Genomic DNA, 22,126 nt, shown 5'->3' on the forward strand with positions numbered 1-22,126 from the left:
AGAAGCCCCACTGACATTCTAAGAAACTTAAAAGAGTAAATCTGGTTAACCTATTCTTTCTTGTTTTCTTCATTAGATCCCCTCAGTAGAGTATGTTTAAGACCAAAAAATGTAACTGATTCATTGAGCACTTACATCAATGCTAATTATATTAGGGTAAGTAAATAAACCTAAATTTCTTTCTGATAAGCATGTCGATTTACTATCTGGAATTGTTGGGTTTTTTTTTTTTTCACCCCTCAGAATAGATTAATTTTGATTTAACTTGGTTACTAGCAAGTTTTGTTTTGCTCGCTTGGTCATAATCAATGTTGGTAGGTCTTCCTTTCCTGTGTGTCTGTGGCCACAGTGCTCCCTCTGAGGTGCTCTGGGGAGGACTAAGCTTCACAACCCTCAGTACCGTGTGCTATGCTTGACTTGTTGAGAGAACAACCACAAGAATAGTGGTGCTAGAATCAGTGAAGCCTTGAAAGTCTGTGTAGCTTTTGGACCTGCAGAGTTGTTTTGTTTTGAAGATCTTTCAGCTAAACTTTCAGTGCAAGGCCTGGACTTCAAAGTCAACTTTTTTTCTTTTTTTCCCAAACTAGGGCTACAGTGGCAAAGAGAAAGCGTTCATCGCCACACAGGGCCCCATGATCAACACCGTGAATGATTTCTGGCAGATGGTTTGGCAGGAGGACAGTCCCGTGATTGTTATGATCACAAAACTCAAGGAAAAAAATGAGGTATGACCTTTCCCAAGTGCAGAACATTGTATTTTTTCTGTTGCTCTAGAACAGAGATCGTTTAAGGAAAATTACCATATACTTCCTAACAAATTTAAGATATCAAGACATTGAAAGGCTAGGTCAGCTCAGCTTATGCTCCCAAAAAATGGTAATTGGTGTCCTGTAAATGATAGCTTTCTTTCAGTGAAATCAATGTGCTTGGCATACACCATTCACATTTGTATCCATATATCTATGTAAGGAAATGAGGGGCCCTGAATCACCACTCTGATTTATAACAGGGAAATAAAAAATTGTTCATTTACATCATGAGCAATTTTTGAGCACCTCTAAGTGACAGATACTGTTTTATTTACTTATGTATTTATTTATGGCTATGCTGGGTCTTCATTGCTGCACAAGCTTTTCTCTGGTTGTGGAGAGCAGGGGTTACTCTCTAGTTGCGGTTTGCGGGCTTCTCACCATGGACAGAGGAGCCTGGCAGGCTACAATCCACAGGATCGCAGAGTTGGACACGACTGAGCTACTAACACGCACACACACAATGCGCTGGCTTCTCTTGCGGTGGAGCGCGGGCTCTAGGGTCCTCAGGCTTCAGTAGCTGCAACTTGTGGGCTCAAGAGCGCAGACTCAGTAGTTGTGGTACGTGGGCTTTGTTGCTTCACAGCATGGGGGATCTCCCTGGACCAGGGATTAAATCCACATCTCCTACATTTGGCAGGTGAGTTCTTTACCACTTAGCCACCAGGAAAGCCCCAGATACTATTTTAGTTGCTGGCAGTTTATTAGTAAACAAACACAAAGATTCCTGCCCTTGGTAGATTTTAACTTTCTAGTGAGGGGGAGACAGACAAAAAGGAAGAAGCAGAATTTCATAAGAATATAGCATATTAGATGGGATAAATGCTGTAGGAAAAAAGAGTAGAGTGGGATAAGGGGACTGGGTGTCTGAGCCGTAGGGAGCAGTAGAAGAGTAAGCTGCAGTATTATACAGGGGCTGGGGGATACATCTCACTGAGAAAGTGAAATTTGGAGAAAGATTTGAAGTTAACCAAACCAAACGACTTTCTCAATATTTTCATAAAACAAAATCCAAGAAAGAGACAAAATTAGATCCCACTCCAAACTAGTAAACTTTTCTAAGGATCTAGCTTATAGAATATGCTTTCTGTATTTTGCATCATAAAAATAAAACTGTGTAATTCCCAAAGAGTGCTATCCTAGGCACTGCCTACATTTCATGACATCCTATTGAGATAATTTACAGTCTGATTTTAGCCAGCATTTGTGTTTGTTTTCTGATCAAAATTACTAAGCCCACATCTCACCCTGACAATAAGAATTTAAGAAAATGGAAATTTCTCTTTTACTCCTTTGGTGAGTTGCAACCACCGACCATAGTATAACCATGCTGCTAATGCAGAAAACTCGGGTCCACAAACAGCAACTTAAAGTTCTTTTAAAGTTTTGTTGTTTTCTTCCATTTTTGCCACAATAGACAAATAATCTTTTTCTGAAATTTATCCTGGGGGGAAAAAAGTATATTTTTGGCCAGTAGATGAAGTTATATACTACATTAGCTATATGCTTACTAAATAAATGCATTTCTATGAATCTTATATGACAGCCTAAAGTGGCATAATAAAATAATCCCTAATAGTCTTAGCTATTTCCCCCAATATTAATTTGTCAACATAATAAGCCACTGACAAGTCCTGCATAGTTGTTTAATATCTATGACAATTTATCTTCATGGCAGGAAAAAAATTCTTCAAGTTTTAAAGGTATATTCTCTGTGTATTTATACTCATGTATATATACATAGAACTTATATAATACAGCAAGTTAGATAATCTGAAAAACCAGTCATACTGAGTGAAATAGCATGCATAGCAGAGCTTGGAGGAGAAAGTAAATTCTAGTAGTCAAAAACTGAATAAAATGCATAAAACCAGAGAATTACAGGTTACTTGTGTTTTCATGATAATACAAGAACTGGAGACAAAGCCTTGGGCTTGCAGGAGCCAGGACTTAGAACTGAGACCTTCCATGAAGTGAGCACCTGCAAGGACTATACCTTCAGTGAAAGGGTGAACCACAAAAATAAACCTGCCTACCAAAATAGGATTATAACAGGAAATTAATCTATCAAAGTCTGGCCTTCTCATGGGATCAGTAGGAAGATACTCTTGAGTATTCAGAATTCAAAAATCAGGAAGCACCAAGTGGTAAGTAATTAATAAAAATAGTAATTTTTAATGTATATAACTCATTTATAAACTAGTTTATATTCATTTAATTAAAAAATTAAAATTAATGCTGCATTGGTATGGCACTTTACAAAAACAAAATCTTCAGCTATCTGCACAGCAAACACTACACAGAATTTCAAAGGAAAAAGCCCAGCAAATATAAACTCAGAAGTCAAACTTCTGAGACACACATGTAAATAACCAACATAAGTAAAAAGCAGAAACAACAAATAGTAGAAATAGACCTATGAGAAATTGAAACAATAGAAACTATAAATACAGGCCTTTTTATAATTAAACATACAAAATATAAAATTAAAAAACTTGACAAAAGAACAATTTACTATCAAAAAAGACTAGGAAGATTTAAAAACAAACCAAAGTGGCCTAGAAATAAATATTATACAGACATTAAAGTGAAAAAACTTCATGAGAAAAGTTGATTGGCAAGCTGGACACAGTTGAATAAATAATTACTGGATTAAAAAGCAGAGCTAAGGAAGTTACCTAGAAGATCAATATGACCAAAAATGTGAAATAGAGTTTCAAAGGACAGCATTTAGATGTCCAATATATGTCCAATGGATATTTTAGAAGAAAAGGGAGAATATAAAAAAAGAAGTAATATTTGGCTAGGTATTTTCCAAAATTGGTAAAAGACTTGATCTGTCACAGTAAATCCTAGACTGGATAAATAAAATAAATCTACAACTAGACACATCTGTGGAATTGAAAAACACTGCAGAGATTGTTTTAACAACCAGAATGACTAACAATTGGCTTCTCAACAGTAACAGCAGAAGCCAAAAATCAGCAGAATAATACCCACAAAGGAATGAGAGGAAATCACAGACACCTTAGAACTCACACAATATTTAGCAATGCTTCCTCGATCTGAATAGACTGAACTACTCCTGCCCACTTTGGTTGGAATTGCCATTTTCTGAATAGATTGTCATGATGTGTTTTCTCAAAGAACATGCATACCTTTATTAATTCTATTTATTTTATTAAAAATAAAATCATGCAAAATTGACATAGAAAAAGCACTGTGATTTATGCGATTACATAAATATAAGGATGTAAATGTTTTGAAACAAGTTTTCTTTCCACTGAAAACATTATTTGTTGCATATTTATTAAGGATTAATACTTGGCAAAACATATATCCCACAAGGATTGGAGAATAGGTTTAGTAACTGTGAAAGATAATTTTTGTTGTCCTGAGCATTTCATTCCTCAAATGTTATGATATATTTGTTTCCTTAGACAAAAAGACAGAGATATGCCAATGGTGCTTTAACTTGTTCTTAGTCAGGTTTCATCAGGACAGGACAGAAGAAGCCAAGATTATTGGTTAGTGAGTAAGAATTCCCTAGAAGTTAAGTAGGATGTGACATATTTTAAAGGCCAACAGAGATAATATGAATAATTGGCGAATATGCCAAAGCCCTAACGACAGTTATATTCTTCCCTTCTGTCCCCAAGATCAAAGTTCGTCATTCTAAGAGAACTGCTGCAGAAATGTGATAATGAACTGAGATAAATGTGTATTTCAAAGTGACAATGAGTTGGTTAACTGACAGTGCTCAGACATCTCCATTCTGAATGTGAATGTGCAAAGAAATAGACCCCATCTTGTTCTTTCCTTTTCAAGTGCATTAAACCTGAAGCTAACCTGTGCCTTTCCCAGGTGGCACCATTGGTAAAGAACCCACCTGCCAATGCGGGAGATAGACAGGGTTGGATTCCTGGGTCAGGAAGATTCCCTGGGTCAAGAAGATCCCTTGGAGAAGGAAATAGCAACCCACTCCAGTATTCTTGCCTGGAGAATCCCATGGACAGAGGAGCCTAGTGGGATACAGCCCATGGGGTCACAAAGAGTCAGACACAATGGAAGCAACTTAGCACGCAGACCTGTTGGTACCATGCTCAGAGTTCTTGTCCTCCAGAGGAGAGTCAAGTAGATCTGTTGAAAGCCAGAATTTTTGAAAAAATAATGGCCACATAAAGGATGACTGAGGTTTTTATTTTTCACTTTGGCTGCATAATTCAGAAATTGAAGAGGTATTATTTTTTCTTACCATTTTTAGCCTCCTGCCTTTTTAAATGTCTGAGATGTATCTTCTGGAAATATCAAAGTAAATATTGATACATTATGTTACACTTCTGTGTGTAATTTGCTACATGTATTTTCCTGTGGCCAGGCATATTCCAAATATTGCAATAAAGATTTTGACTTCTGTTATTATTGATTGCTTATTAAATTAAAATGAAAATTCCTTTCCATCCAGATTCTCTAAAGATGTACAAAGAATACTGTGAAAGAAACTTTGGTGTTTTACAAATCAAAATGATACTGAAAAGTCTGGCTCAAAAGAAATAGGCAGTAGACTTCACACTGCCAGGAAGATGCTGTTTACCAAAAATGTGCCAACTTTCAATTGTGTTAAGCGTCATTGTTCGAAATAGACAAAAATCATTTCCTCAAAAAATATGTGAGGGTGGAGTTATCTTTAGAAATTCCCAGGCTTTGTATTTTCATGAACCTTCCTACTTTCTAATAAATAAATAAAAGAAAAAAAGAAGAATTGCCAGCTCTTATTCAATAATCACAATGTTCTCATAGTTACTTTATTAAATAAGAATAGACAAAAAATTTTAAAATAAAGCTGACAAATCAGTTCTCATCTATCGTGAGAAAGGAGAAGCAATTTTTGTTGCTGGTAAGTTTGATTTCTTCATTTAGGTAAATCTCAAGGAAGGAATTCCTCTTGAAAGAAATAAAACATTGAAAACACAGTGTTCAAACTTTTAACATGAACTATTGCTAAACTAGAGAAGACACAGCAGCTAAAACCTGAAAAGCTAGAGTTAGATCAGTATAAACAGCATTTCTATGTTTCCAAAGTCCTCCAACTAGCTCAGACTTTCCTCTAGGAAAGAAGTGGCTATGAATGTTGGTCATATTATGTGTATGGTGGAAGATATTTTCCACCGATTGCCATTTGTTGAATGTATATAGTAAGCACAGTTCATATGTTAATTCAGTATATTTTCACTCTATCTCTACAAAGCAAGATTTACTATACCTATGTTATGGATGAGAAATGAAGGTCAGAGGTTGAATCATTTGCCTATAGTCTCAAAGTTAGTAAGTGATGGAGTCCCAATTTTAGTCCAGGTTTATTTGATTCCAAAGCTCATGTACTCATCATGCTCCAACATAATAAATGGGCTAAATAAGGATGTAAAGTAAAGTGTTAGTTGCTCAGTCGTGTCTGACTCATTGTGATCCCATGAACTGTAGTCCACCAGGCTCCTCTGTCCATGGGATTCACCAGGCAGGAATACTGGAGTGGGTTGCCATGCCCTTCTCCAGGGGATCTTCCCAACCCAGGGATCAAATCCAGGTCTCCCACATTGCAGGCAGATACTTTACCATCTGAGCCACCTGGGAAGCCCATAAATAAGGATGCAAGACATTAAAAGACAAAGTACCCACGGTTGCCTTCAAGGAGGAGTAAGACACCGAATTATCTTTCATGAAGTGAGGGCATTACTTGGCGATCTGGCCTAACAAAATACTTCTCTCGAGTACTTAACACTGCCATAATCTGTCTTAATATTTACATCTTTCATCTGAGTTCAGCTATGTGACTTAAATACTTAAAAACCCTATTTTGCCCTTTGACCTGTTCAGCACTTTGCAAGCGGTTTAACCTCAAAAAGCAAAATAAAGAAATCGTATTTTAAGTATTCCCCAATTTCATTCTCTTCCTTTCTCTAACTGATAAAATTATGGATAAGATTATTTTAATTACATTTCTTTGTCCAAATAGCCCTTATGGTGCCTTACAGTTTTTCAGTAGGGACCTACAGAGTAAGTAGGTGCACAAGGAACATAAATCTGGCAAAGCAATAGCAGACAGAGGCAGACACGACCCCACAGAGCATGCTGAGCAGTCTGGTGTGGTGTGAGCATAGCAGGGAGTGAAGGGAGATGGGCCTGGAATGTTACATTTTGCTGAAGAACATAGAGAATGAAAGAGGGTTCTTTGTATATTCTGCTTTTAACATTACGAGTGTTCTCCATATCATTAATAACTCAGCAAAAACATGATTTTAAATGACTGCTAGAATTTCACCGTATGGATGCTAAAATGTATGTAATCATTTCCTTATTAATAGATAAAGTCATTTCTAGTCTTTTTATCCACATCTTTCATTATTAATTTATATTTTTAGCTGTGAAATGACCTGACTAAATGACAAGAACTTTTGAAAAAATATATTCCCAATGTGTTTCCCAGAAATATATCTAACTGTATCATCATCTTTGGGCTTCCCTGTGGCTCAGGTGGTAAAGAATATGCCTGCAATGAGGAGACCCAGGTTTGATCCCTGGATTGGGAAGATCCCATGGAGAAGGGAATGGCAACCCACTGCAGTGTTCTTGCCTAGAGAAGCCCATGTATGGAGGAGCCTGGAGGGCTAAGTTCCATAGGGTCGCAAGGAGTCGGAGATGACTAAAGTGACTAAGCACTCCAATATTTTTGCTTGGAAAATTCCATGGACAGAGGAGCCTGGAGGGCTATAGTCCATGGAGTCACAAAGAGTCAGACATGACTGAGTAACTATCACTACACTACTGCCATTACCTTTAGCATCTAGAATTCTCCAGCTAACCTTGATGACTTTTAGTACTTAGTTCTTCTTTATAAAACATCCAGTGGTATGTGTGTATACATTCATTCAACAGATATTTATCAACTATCAACCATCAAGTACCAGTGTAGGCACTTGGATTATATCTTTATTGACAAAATAGTCAAAGATCCCTCTTTCATAGAGTTAGAATCTAAAAGAGGAGACACAGTAAACAAGAAACAAAAATTTAAAATATTAGATATAGGTACAGTGTTAGGTCTTATGAGGGGTGGAGAAAACATATGGTAGAGTAAGAGAAATGGAATACAGTTTATACCGAGATCAGGAGATCATTTTAAAATGATATATGGCAACCTATAAGAATCTTATGAATTTATAGAAGTTAAGTAATAAGTCAAATCACAGCTACTATAGATGACTTTATTTAATTAAATACATCCAAAACAGGTGTTTTTTTTACAATATAAATATTAATCAAGTATATCCCATGTTTACCTTAAGTTTCATTATGAAATCTGATGGGTATTCAGATGGAAATGATCAGTTTGTAAGTAAATTATAGTTAAAAATAAAGTAGATCTTTTTAAGCTGTACATTTAAAGAGAAAATAAATTTTCCTGATAAAACACTAGTAATTAAATATTAATTATACTATGTTATATTCTAAGTCCATGAAATAAAAGTACATCTTCTCAACTATTATTAGCTAAAAAGATTAGAGTTTAAGTTAGATAATCTAGAAAGTTCATCAAATATACCTAGAAATTCTAGAAACTGGGCTGTTTGATCTTCCAAATAACTAATGTTTATTGAACACTAACAATGTGCTTAGAAATCAATCTTGACAGTAAGCTTATTTGTAAAACTCAATGAAAGAAGACCTTGAGGTCCAGGGCAGTTAAGCAACCTGCCCAGGCTAAATGCCCAGCAGCCTGACTCCCAGCTCCTCCCTCTCACCTCTCTACATACCCTCCTCAAGTCATCCTCCTAGTTAGGGTGAGAAGGGAGAAAATTCCAGTCCAAGCAGTGATTGTGGCCAGAGAGCAGTATGTGGGATTGCTTACAGTCCTGGTTTAAAATCTCTAACCATTCTAAGAAGGAACGAGGAGAAGGATAAGCATTTTGACTTAGTTTAAAGAAAAAGTGCCAAGTCTGTTCATTCAAAGTAGTGGACAATTTGAAAGTGTGGATTGGAGCTGTGATTGGGGGAGTCATGCTCAAGTTAGAGGTCAGTCTGTGAAGCGTGGGGTGGACAAGAGGATTCACTCTTTGTACCAAGCATGAAAATAAATGAGCAAAGTCCCATGTTCAGAGTGTCTGTCAACAAGGTCAGGGAGGGTCATGTTGAAGGAGAGTGGAAACCCATTGACTGGTATTCAGCTGTTCTGGAGGATCAGAATTAGATATTTGGTTTCTAGAGAAGCAGCCTGACCCAGCACTGCCCAGCAGCCTCAGCTCATTTCCTGAATGACCGGGGGCTGGACAGTTATGCTGCCCAAGCAATTAAGAGTGGCCAGGAATTCTGAGGCTGACAGTCCCTAAGAAAAATTACTCACTGTTCTTTCAAACATGCTTACATTCCAGATATAATTTGGCACCCTAATTTTTAATTCAGCTGTTCTCCATTCAATTGCTGTAACTTGCTTTATTTCTAGCTATAGTTAGAAGCCCTCTTATTTGACACATATAATCCAAAAACGTCAGAGTGGAGACGCAAACACAGCAAAAAGCTCTTTTATTTTGTCCTAAAACAGGTACAGTTGTTCCTATTCAGATTTGGTCATTATTTTATTATGGGACAGTCTTTTATTATTTTTAACATTGGCTCCAGGTGATGTAGTTTGTGTAATTCCTGCCCTTTATATATCATTAAAATGTCCCATTTCAGTTTCTTTAAAATGAGAGAACATAGAAAAGTTTATAAAACCATATGAATGCAGAATTCTGTCTATATTTCCAAACTTTGCCCTTTCATAAGTCTCATTTGTACCTGATTTGCATGCAGTTTTCTTTACTGATTCACTTCCCCGCCCCACATGAAAACCTAATTAACTCACACAATTATTTCATGGAAAAATTCTTTTTTTCTTCTTACCCTCATGTTTCATGAATTTATGTAAAGTTTCATTAAATGAATGCAGCTGTCCTTAAGAGGTTTGGATACAAATACCACTTACTAACATACAGCTCAGCAGACAGTGACAGAAGTACTGGACTTAGTAAGAGAGTGGATGGAGGGCATTCAGTATTCCATTATCAGCATATTTTACAGAGGGGAGGAAGAGTATTGGTTAATGGTATAGAAAGAGTCAGTTATTGGAGCAGAAATCCAAACACAAAAGCTTGAGTTTATAAAGTGATATTTGCTCAAAAGGTCTTGGCTCCAAGAGGATGTTCTCAGAGACCCCTACCAAAACACCTGAGCTTCAGTATTCTTAGCTGTAAAATTATAAAAAAAATAATAATAACAATAATATCTACTCTCTGTTCTACTTAACATAAATGATCATGGAAGGGATTCAATGATATATTTTGGTGAAGATGCTTTTAATATTAAATTGCTGCATCTGTGTTAGTAATATTCGGTGGAATACTAGGAATTAGAGTAACTAAAACCATAATTATTTTAGACAATCTAATCCATTCTCTTTTATGCAAATATAACCCAACTGCAACTAAGTATCTCTTTGTTTATTTACAGCCATTTCCTATGTGATGATACATCTTTAGCTCATAAAGCAAAAATCTCTTTGATTTTAAATGCATAGAATTTAAAAAGAAAGTGACTGAAAAATAGATTTTCTTTTCGGGCAACTAATATGCTAGCTAGACTTGCTTCTTCTTTATACACAAATAACCCTAATGTGGTGAGAGTGAGAGGGATGATCAAAGAAAAAAAAATAGATTATAAAAACATGGGTTTGCATTGCTTTGCACTGCATTCTATTTTTGCTGTAAAGCACTGATGATGAAAAATTGGTTGATGTCCATGATCTTTACAGTCAAGGTTCACTAATTACTTGTTTTTACAAGAGACACATAACCTCCTGGAAACCTCTTTGTCCTCCAAATTATGAATTCTTGGAATTAATAGATAATTTTACTGAAAGAATCGGCCCAGCTAACAGAATAGTGATGATTTGGGGTTATATTCTGCTACATAGCGTGCTATTTTGAATTACCCACAATTAGTGTGATTTCACAATATTATCTTTAAGAGAGCATTTTCCTTCCTTGCATTTTCCTTTTTCATATCATTGTTAACACCACAATGAAAAAAACCGAAAAAAGCTGCTCACAAAAATAATTCAAATGTGAACTGATGCCCTTAGAAACAACCACATTTGCAGCTCTCGCTCACCTCATATTCAAAAGCACCCACACTTATCTGGTCTCTTTTTCTACATCCTCCTTAAAGAGGAGGAAAATGTATTCAGTGTATAAAAATAAGCTATTGTATCTCAGAAAGGAGATGGGATGCTAATTAAGGGTTGTTTGAATGAACAAGTCACATTACATTGTCTACTGGGAGCCGGCTGCCAATTGCATTTTTGGTAAAGAGTCAAGAAAAACATTCAGGAGGGCCCCGGCAAGCTCAGGAGAGAAGCAAGCAGTGCTTCCATTTATCAAGTAGGTGCACAAGCCTGGATTGTATTGTTAAGAGTCAGGGTGCAAGCTGAGAGCTCCTGCCTGGCAGTTTTTCTTACCAGTTTCAAGAGCCACCTTCTCACTGAGGGGCCTGCTACTCAGGCCTGATCCTGGACAATGGGGCACAATATGCCTGACTGCTGGGCCACTGAATGCCTCCTTCTTTGTTCAATACCTTTTGCAAGATTTTTTGTCACTCTTCTTGGATTCATCCAGGAGGCATGGGTTTTAAGTCACACAATAGCCCGGGTCTTGCAGCGAAATAATTGATGCTCCATTGAAAGCAACCAGGCAATTTGGTTAGTATGATTATCTTTAACAAATCGGGAAAATTTCAGACATTTGGCAATTCGTAAAGGAGGAGGGAAAAACATTGCTTTATTTTTTAAAGATTGTTATTTTTTTAAAAAAATTATTAAAATATAGTTGATTTACAGTGCTGTGTAAGTTTCAGGTGTACAATAAGGTGGTTCAGTTATACAGATATATGTATGATTCTTCTTTAGATTATTTTCCATTAGAGGGTATTACAAGATGTTGAGTATAATTCTCTCTGCTGAAGATTTCTCTGTTTTAAAATGTTAATGTTATATTAGCCAGACTAAGCCTGATAGCCTTATTGCTTGATAGTCTTGGGGATGGAATGGCATGGAAATAGAGGTGAAAATGATTTACTTTGTTTGGAAAAGGACCAGAATGTAGAGGAGGCAAATGTGTTTTTATGTAGTGGATGAAAAACAGTGATTCCACTAGATGAAGTGACTTCCTTGTGGCTCTGTCACATAGAGCATTTGGTACTTAGCATGATAGAGCCCCAGAGGTGTGTTTCTGATATGTTACATGTCTTTTCCTTTCGTTCTGTAATTCTGTAATTTTTTTTCTGTTGCTCTTTTAAATCTATAAGAACTTAACTATTTTTAAGTGTGGTCATATGTCTTTGACATAGATGTAAAGAAACAAGTGTCCTGAGGACTGAAAGGTCCCTAACCGAAGGCAGTAAGTGAAAGAATTTCTTTATCAATATCCATGTGTGTTTGAAAGAAAATGATGAATTCTATTTAAACAATATTTCTAAAATTAAATTACTTCCCTGGGCACTGAAGATAAAGCATTAACTTTCACACTTTTATTCTTAGACATTAAAATATGTGGTAAAAAAGTAATAGTTCTTTTGTGGTTGTTTAAAAGGCAAAAGAATAAATAATATGAGTTTATATGTGTGTTTGAAACTCATTTTGTAGTTTTTTAAATAATGTGATGGTGTCATAAAAGTAATATATTTGACGCATGATCTAATGCATATTTAAGTAATGATCAAACCACTGTAGATCAAAAACCTATCCCATAATCCAGTAGTTGTAAAATACAATAACAATAATAATAATATCAAGTTTTGAATGCTTACTGTATGCCTGGCTTTGTCCTAAGTGCTTTCCATGTATTAAATCTTGAGGAAACTGAGGCCAGAGAGAGCTTATGTTTCCTGTTTATGGACTCATAGATAAATGGTAGCACCAAAATTTGGTCCCAGGCTCTTTGACTCCAAAGCTTGCACCTTATCCATCATATTATGTTTTCTTATTTGCAATATAATTGTTATTACTGCTATTAAACCCTTCAAAGAGGATCCTTCATAAAAATTTTAAAAATAATTTTGCTACACATTTATTTCAATGGATCCCACAGGTGAAAAGAAAATTGGTCCTGGAAAATACAACACCACAGATATATTAATGGCCATTAGGTCTACTTTACATATAGGGGAGACTGCATTCTGTGGCATCTAACACATTACAGATACTCTTACTAGAGACATTAGTTTGATGAAGCAGGAAATGTGTGAAAATGTGAAAGTGTTGTTTACTCAGCTGTGTCCCACTCATTGCGACCCCATGGACTGCCCGCCAGGCTCCTCTGTCCATGGAATTCTCCGGGTAAGAATACTGGAGTGGGTAGCCATTCCCTTCTTCAGGGGATCTTCTCAATCCAGGGATTGAACCCTTGTCTTCTGTACCGCAGACAGATTCTTTACCATCTGAGCCATCAGGGAAGCCCCAAGCAAATGTGACTTGCCTCAATCATAGTGGGAGAACATTTTTTTTCCACCTTGTTCATCACATGATAAACTCTAATATTTGGATCTTAGTTTCCTAATTCTTAATTCAGTTCTGAATTAGCCCTTAATTTCTCTGTGGGGATTTGATAAATTTTGCCTTAATTATTTTTTGTATGGGATTAACAGCAATAGTGTTGGTTTAAAAAAAAAAAAAAAACTTGATTGACATGTAATTTATACTATACATACTACAGACTTCCCAGGTGGCACTAGTGGTGAACAAACAAACAAACAAACCTTCCTGCCAATGAAGGAGACAGAAGAAATGTGGGTTCTATCCCTGGGTCGGGAATATCCCCTGGAGGAGGAAATGGCAACCCACTTCAGTATTCTTGCCTGGAAAATGCCATGGACAGAGAAGCCTGGTGGGTTACAGTCCATAGGGCTGCAAAGAGTTGGACACAACTGAGCACCACCTGCATATATATGTATACTATAAAGTTTACCCATTTAAAATTTATAGTTTGGTGGTTTTAGCTCATTTACAGAATGTTTAAAATTGATACTTGATTTATTTTATTTAACTAAATAGAAACTTTTGAGATGCTTGAATGAAAAATGCTTCAAGGCCAATGAAAACCATTAATATTTGCTGTGTTCTTCTTTCCCCTCCTCCAGAAATGTGTGCTTTATTGGCCAGAAAAGAGAGGAATATATGGAAAAGTTGAGGTTCTGGTTATCAGTGTAAATGAATGCGATAACTATACTGTTCGAAACCTTGTCTTAAAGGTAAGGATATGGAGCTGTAGCGGTCTACAAAGTGGAAGGTGTTAGAGGACTGCATTTTTATTTTGAACTTTTTTGTCCTCAGAACTGCAGATTCAATTTAAACAAGTTAAATAATGTCAAGATCAAGGGGAAATTATAATCACTCCCTTATGTATTTTGTTGTCAGCTACTATCACTCTGGAATAATTAATTTAAGTAGATATTAAAGAAATACACTAAGTAGGGTACTATGGTCTTTTAATTTGCATACATATAACACCTCTGATTTAACCTTTTGAACACCTTTAACTAAAGGACTAAAGGCTTGTGCTGGAGATGTTACCATGATTTCTTTTTTTAATGTCACTTTGTCTCAGCAGATTTAAGTAAGGCCTGGAAACTGTGAAAGGGAAAATCTGTACTCGTGGGTGGTTGTGGGAGGCAAGAAAAGCCTGAAGTGTTGTTGAGATCTTCCAAAACTTGGAGTTACAGTCATTTATAGGGACTTTCCCAGACCAGATTATGTCATAGAAAATTTATCTTATTTAAATTTTGGACAGCAAATGCTGAGGAATGTTGCCATGGTATTGTTGGTATTGTTTTTGCTTCTAGAGAGCAATCATCCCAAAGATTCCAGTTCTATCTAGAACCCCACTGCTGGGACAGAATCATCACAAAGGAAAAGAGACACAGAGCTGCACTGATGGGTTTTGGTGGGAAATTCATGATAGGAAGGCACTTGGAGAAACCTGTTCTTCAACATGTATTCTCTAGTGTCTAGTCTATGCCAGGCCTCAGCTTGGTTTTGAGATGACCGCATGGACCCTCCTTTGTGACTCCTTTCCTCCAGGGATCCCTCACTGCTGTTAAACACTGGTATTTAGGGTGAGTGTAGAGTCATGAGAGTGACTGAGTATAAAATTAAGCATTCTTATACTGGTCAATATGTTTATAATAACCTGTCAGGAGCATTCAAAGAACAGGAAACGCACTATATCCCAATTCTTTCTTGGCCATTTATTCATCTACCATTATGTTCATGATCATAAATTACAAACATATCTGGCATATGTATGTTTTCTATATTAAATATATATCACATTTGTATATTTCTCATTTAGCTGAAGCAAGATGTCAGATTTTGACATCAGCATATTTACAGTAAATTTTTCTCAGGTTGAAAGAATATTCTTCAAAAGTCTCCTAGATTTTATTACCACCTGGAAGTGAGAAGCAAGCAAGATGGCAGTGATAGAAAGCATTTAGTATTGTGGTTTGGATGACTCTTAGTTCCACAAGTAAACGAAGCGCTTGGTGGCTGTTTCTATTTTCAGCAAGGAAGTCACACCCAGCGTGTGAAACATTACTGGTACACCTCATGGCCCGATCACAAGACTCCAGACAGTGCCCAGCCGCTTCTGCAGCTCATGCTGGACGTGGAAGAAGACAGGCTGGCCTCCGCGGGCCGAGGGCCTGTGGTGGTCCACTGCAGGTAAGGGGCGAGCTGTCCTTTCTGCCTCAGCAACCGTCTATTCTTTGTAAAGTCATGCAGCAGGTGGAAGCTGGGTTTGACTCCCTGGTTCTGACTTTGCTGGTAAATTGAACAGATATTGAAACTAATGAGCCTCCCCCTTGATTCTTGACCACAATGATACTTGTCAGAAATGAAGTGCTTTTACTAGCGTATTTTTAGCAGTCATACAGTGGAGAAAATTTCCCTAATGAATCACTCAGGGAACAGGGGCTCTTATTCATTCAGTCCTCTACCTTGAAATGTAGGTGGATTCATTCAGCCTCATCAGTCTCATGAGGAGACTGATTTTTTAATTCTCATATGATTTTTTAATTATCAACAGCTTTTTTCTTGTTTTGAGATGTCCCTGAACTTTACTAGGATTGTGTCTTGATAACATTTTTTATTATTATGCCAAATTTGGTGAAAGCCAGTCAACTGTTCTAAAAGTTACCTCATGAAAAACAGATGGAAATAAATTTATGAAATGGTGAATGGCAAGTGATAATTCACCAAGAGGAAAACAAAGTGCTGTTACCAGAACATGGGGTCCTGGAGGGTGGGCTGACAAGAGGGCAGACCGATGTTTAATGGTTCCCTTGACTCGAGTCCAGTTTAAAGGTCTTGTCCTTTAACTTATACCTCTTCCCCCTGTTTTCCTGTTAGTGTGCCCAAAGCAAAGTACAAATTTTAAAGTTATTTATATAACTGGTCATTTATTCTCCATACTTTCTCAAAACAATTTGCATTACTTTATTGATCCCCTTAAGTCTTATAAGATAGATTTTGGTGATATTTTTAATAAACAAAGTATATTACTTTAAATTATGATTTTAGCCTTGTTTTGAACCTTTGTTGTTTAATTAAGAGTAAAATTTACTGTATGTCTACTTGCCCAATGTGTCATTATCTAGTTTCTAACATTAGGCCTTATCCTAAACTTAACTTGGGTCTGAAGACCATACTCTAGAGCTGGAACCATCCCCCACCCAAAATCATAAAACAGTCAGGATATCTAAAATGAACTAACCATTTCCCCTCTAAAACCAGCTCCCCTTCTGATTGCTATTTCTAAGAATGAGACCGTCTTTTTTCCAGCCACTCAACATCAAATGTTGACAGTTATCTTTGGCCCTTTTCTCAATTCCAGCCTCAGTATCTAATCAGTCACCAGATTGGCTTTCCCTTCAAAGCTTCTCCCATAATCATCACTTCCTGCCCAACCACCCAAGTTCAGGCCCTTATGACCTCATCCATGTATTTTAGAAGTCAGCTAATTGCACGTACACACCCCACTTCCCCATGCTCCACCCCCACCACAGTCTATTCTGTGTACTTCTCTTGGATGATGTGCCTAAAACCCTCTTTCATCACATGGAGCCTCTGCTCAAAGCTTCACACAGGCTTCCCATTGCCTAGAGTAAAATTCCTTAATCTTGGATTTGTGGGTTAGCTACAGGGGCCAGTGAACTTAAAATGACTTGAACAGATTTGAGTACATTAAGTTAAGTGAATTTTCTGGGGAGTGAAAACTCATTGCTTTCAACATATTCTCAAAAAAAAAAAAATAAGTATCATTCTTTTAGAGGATGAAGTCCAGAGTTCTTAGCTTTCCATAATCCTTTATGGACCCCACTGTACCTTCCCAGGCTTCTTTCCCACTATTCCTCTAACGTAACTTTCTCTTTCTAGCCAAACTAGTCTACTCATTGTCACACATCTTATTTTCTGTTCTGCAAATTTTTCCCTATACCAGTCTCACCTATGGAACATTCTCTCACATTGGTGATAACCAAAATGCGTGCCATTCACAAGGTACAGTTCAGGTACTATCTCTTTATTGACACAAACTCTCTATAGACACTTACACTAAAGGGGATGCATTCCTCCTCTGAATTCCTCTGCAACTCATATTCAACAGGAAACAAGTGCCAAGTCCGAGAAATAAGTGCTATTTGACTGCTGCTGTTGCTATTGTTCATTCGCTAAGTTGTGTCCAACTCTTTGTGACCCCATGGACTGTAGCCCACCAGGGTCCTCTAATGAGATTTCCCAGGCAAGAACACTCGAGTGGGTTGCCGTTTCCTTCTCCACGCCATCTCCCCAACCCAGGAATCAAACACACGTCTCCTGCATTGGCAGGAGGATTCTTTATCACTGAGTCATCAGGGAAGCCCATATTTGAGTGCTGAAAGGGGAGCTATTCACTCAAACTATGAGATTTGAAGAAAGTCTCTAAAAGTTGGAATAATGCTGAATAGGATCTTGAAAAAAGGACCAATGTTTGTTGTTTTTAAAAGGTGGTAGGGTGGGCATTTCTGACTGGAGAAATATCATTAACTCAAAAGGGAAAATTCAAAAAGAAAAGGTTTCTTTTGCAAAGATTCAAATGAGAACAATGACACAAAGGGGACAAAGTCAACAGCACAAAGACAAAAACCTTGAAAGTTCATCCAGTCGTATTATGTAAGGCGTGAATACCATGGAAGCGTGCCTAGACATTGTACTGTGACCATCTGCAGTTTTTGCTGGTGCTTAGGCATGTTCAGTCATGTCCAACTCATTGTGACCCTTTGGGCTATAGCCCTCCAGACTGCACTGTCCATGGAATTTTCCAGGAAAGAATAGTGGAGTAGATTGCCATTTCCTGCTCCAGAGGATCTTCCTGACCCAGGGATGGAAACTGTATCTCCTGCATCACCTGCATTGGCAGGTGGATTCTTTACCATGGAGCCACCTGGGAAGGCCCTATGGTTTTTGAGTATCAAGTAATATGATCAGGTTCCTATTTCAGAAAGATGAACCTAGCAGCTGTGTATATCATGAATTAGCCCAGGAAGAGTCTTGAGACTTGGAAGCCATGATGAGATCATCGTTAATCATGAAGTAAGATTTCAAAAACGTGAGCACAGTTTATAGAAAGAAAAGCACGGATCCCGAAAGCTCAGTGGAGGTGGAAAACATAAGAATTGGTAACAGACTGGATGTGGGAAGTGAGAGAGGGGGAGATGTTGAAGATGGCTCCAAGATTTCTAGGCTGGAAAACTTGTGGCTGCTTGGTAATGCCATTGAGGAAAAAGATAATTAATTCTGTTTTAGATACATTGAATTTAGAGACACTGAACTGCAGCAAGTGTAAAATAGCAACAGCAGAAGTGCCAGCTAGGAGGTGGAATGCTAATCTAGAGTTTAGGAGGAACTTGGGGAACTTAAGTGTAGATTTGGGAGAAATTTACATAAAGATGGTTGAAATTGCTGAAAGAGAGAAAGAGACAGACAGAGAAAGTTTGTAAAGTTGATAATTTGCCATCTAAAGAGATTCATGAGTAAACCTTCCATGACAGGTAATATTTCTGTTCAGCTGTTACCTTGATTTAAAAAAAAAAAAAAGGCTTGGAAATATGTGCCTTTAGCCATGTCCTCTCTCCTAAACTGAACTGAATCTTCAGCTATTCACTAACATCTTTCACATCAGTATGTGTATGCGCTAGTTGCTCAGTCTTTTCCAACTCTTTGTGACCCCATGGACCTCACCAGCCTCCTCTGTGGAATTCGCCAGGCAAGAATACTGGTGTGGGTTGCCATTCTCTTCTCCAGGGGATCTTCCTGACCCAGGGATCGAACCTGGGTCTCCCACATTGCAGGCAGATTCTTTACCATCTGAGGCACCAGGGAAGCCCCAGCCACATTTTTATATCCAGGACCAAAGCCCCCACTCTCTTCCTCAAATCAGACCTCATTCCAGACCTCCCACTGCATCTCAGTGACGCTGCCATTCTTCCAGTCCTCCGGGCGAGTCACCTTTGACTTTTTGCTTTTCTCACTGTTCAGCTCCACTCCTCCATGCTCACTTCTGTGATGTATGTAGATCTTTCCCCTCCTTGCTACTGCCTATACCTTACTGAATTTCAGGCCCTAATTCTTCTTTGTAGAACAGCTGCTACCTTTTTCACTATTCTTTCCACCCACCACCTCCCTCCATCCCATTCATCCTACTTCTTAGACCTAAAAGGAAGGATGCTGGTGCAGCGCTGAGCAGAGGGCCGGGTTTGTACACTCAGTACACCAGAGCAGCTGCTGTTATCATAATTATTGTTGTTGATCCTAATGATTGTTTTTAATGTTAAAAGAATATATTTTATCTCTGCTATTTTCCCTGCACCTTTTAATTCACTGTCTGTCCTTTGCAGTGCAGGGATCGGCAGGACGGGGTGTTTTATTGCTACATCCATTGGCTGTCGGCAGTTGAGAGAAGAAGGCGTGGTGGATGCGCTGAGCATCGTCTGCCAGCTGCGTATGGACAGGTGAGTGTTGGCGGGATGCAACAAGAGACACTTCTGAGCAGCATCATCATCACAACCTGATTTAATCACACACCTGACTCTATAAAGATTTGTGTAAAATGCTTAAGAATGTCCATTATATTAAAAAGTCATCAAAGGAAGTGTTATTTGCAACCCTGACCCTCAGGAACCCAAAACCAAGAATTTGCACTTAACCCTCCTTGTCTCTGATGCAGGTTGTTTATAGTGGTAGCTCTTCTAAGATTTCCATCTCTGTTCCTTCACAGGGACTTTGCATTTTCATTTGAATTCACTGAGTCCTTCACTTTAGGATCTTGCTCCTTTAGAATGAGCATATGCCATACTACCAAAAGTCATCCTTTTCCTCCACTCATCCTTTTTTAATTGTGAAAAATGCACATGACAAAATTTACCATCTTAACCATTTTTAATAGTACAGTTCCGAGTGTTAGGTACATTCATATTGTTGTGCAGCCAATCTCCAAACTCTTTTCATCTTGCAAAGCTCTGTACCCATTTTCTTGGCAACCACCATTCACCTTCTGACTCTTTGAATTTGACTACTCTAGGGGCCTCATACAAGTGGAACCATATGGTATTTGTGTGTTTGTTAGTGGCTTATTTCACTTAGCATGGTATCTCCAAGATTCATCCATATTGTAGCATGTGTCATAATTTCCTTCCTTTTTAAGGCTGAATAATATTCCACTGTATGTATATACCAGATTTTGTTTACCCAGCTATCTGTTGATGGACTCTTAAGTTGCTGCCACCTTTTGGCTGCTGTGAATAATGCCGCTATGAACATGGGTGTACAAATAGCTACTTGAGATTCTTTAGGGTATATACTCAGAAATGAGATGGCTAGAGCATATGGTCATACTTTTTCAAGGAATGCCACACTGGTTTCTATAGCAACCACACCATTTACATTCCCATCAACAGTATACAGGGATTCCAACGTGTTTGTTTGTTTGCTTGTTCTTTTGTAGTAGTCGTCGTCCTAACGGGTGTGTGGTGAAAGAGTCATTTTCAGGGATAGATGGTTTGATAACCTTTGTGATGATCTCTGTTTACGCACTGAAAACAGAACAAACAGGCAGTTTCTTTTCTTGCTTTGCTCCAAAGCTAAACCTGGGGAAATGAACAGTTGAGTGAATGACAGGTGAGTGACAGAGAACATGTACGGATGCTCATTGAAAACGGGCACAGAGAGGAAGATGCTTGCAATCACGTGAGCAGAGGACCTGCCTGCTCTGCAGTCCACCGCGCTGTTGTGGAAGAAGAGTTGTCCCAAAAGCTCGGCTGTGGGTTCTCTTCATTCACACGGCGAGTGTATCAACCGCCTTCTAACTGCAAGGCATCGTTCTGGATGCTGCAAGTACTGAAACAGCATGAGTGAGACTCTGCTCGCCTAGAGTCTACATGCTAACAGTGAGAGAAGAGATAATAAACAGCAAAGAAATAAACAGGATAATTTCAGACAAATAAATGCTGTGAGATAATAAAACACTAGCGTCACAGAAGCTGAGCCTCCTAGAATTTAGCCCTATGACCTACAGTTTCCTAAAAGTGAAACCACAAAAGTCATATTTATTGAGCTGCTACTCTGTACTTGGGTCCTTCAATTTCAATACAGACAAAAGAATTATTCTGAAAATTCAATGAGAAAATAGATATAAAGGCAGATAGAAAGCCTTCCAATAAATGTTCACTTTCTTACTGTCATCTTCATTATTACTAAAATCATCAATAAAGCCTCTCCGATCTCTAAAAATTAAACATTCAAATTCCCTTTCTGGATGATGTTTTCCCTCCTCATTGCTATCCTTCTTTCTTTCCTTTTAAATAATCATTTCTCCATCTTTGTAAGTGTATCTTCCCTCTATTTTTCTCTTAACTCTGACTGGCTTATTAGAGGCTGTTACCCATGGTGATTACAATTATGGACTCTGTAAACAGACTGCCTGGTTTTGCATCCTGGCTCCCACCATTGCCTGGCTGTGTGCCCTTGGGACTTCTCCTTGCCTTGATTTTCTCATCTGGAAAATGGAAGTAATAATAATATCTAATTCCTATGTTCTTATAAGGATTAAGAGGTAATCTGTAAAGTGGCTGGCACACAAGCATGTAACCAAGGTTAGCCACAGTTATTATCAATAGATATAGCAAGAACCTGGGCATGC

General features: G+C 37.9%; 1 protein-coding gene across 2 annotated transcripts in view; it reads left to right on the forward strand.

Annotated features, from left to right (window-relative positions):
• Positions 1–22,126, forward strand: part of PTPRR (protein tyrosine phosphatase receptor type R) — a 269,220-nt gene that overhangs the window by 226,320 nt on the left and 20,774 nt on the right. For both annotated transcript variants that reach the window (XM_043887108.1, XM_043887116.1), the window contains exons 9-13: positions 77–156; positions 588–725; positions 14,034–14,144; positions 15,458–15,615; positions 19,827–19,940. In XM_043887108.1, the coding sequence (XP_043743043.1) occupies positions 77–156; positions 588–725; positions 14,034–14,144; positions 15,458–15,615; positions 19,827–19,940 (601 nt within the window). The remainder of the gene's footprint in view (positions 1–76; positions 157–587; positions 726–14,033; positions 14,145–15,457; positions 15,616–19,826; positions 19,941–22,126) is intronic.

This window comes from Cervus elaphus, chromosome 3 (genome assembly GCF_910594005.1).
Source record: "Cervus elaphus chromosome 3, mCerEla1.1, whole genome shotgun sequence".
NCBI classification, from domain to species: Eukaryota; Metazoa; Chordata; class Mammalia; order Artiodactyla; family Cervidae; genus Cervus; species Cervus elaphus.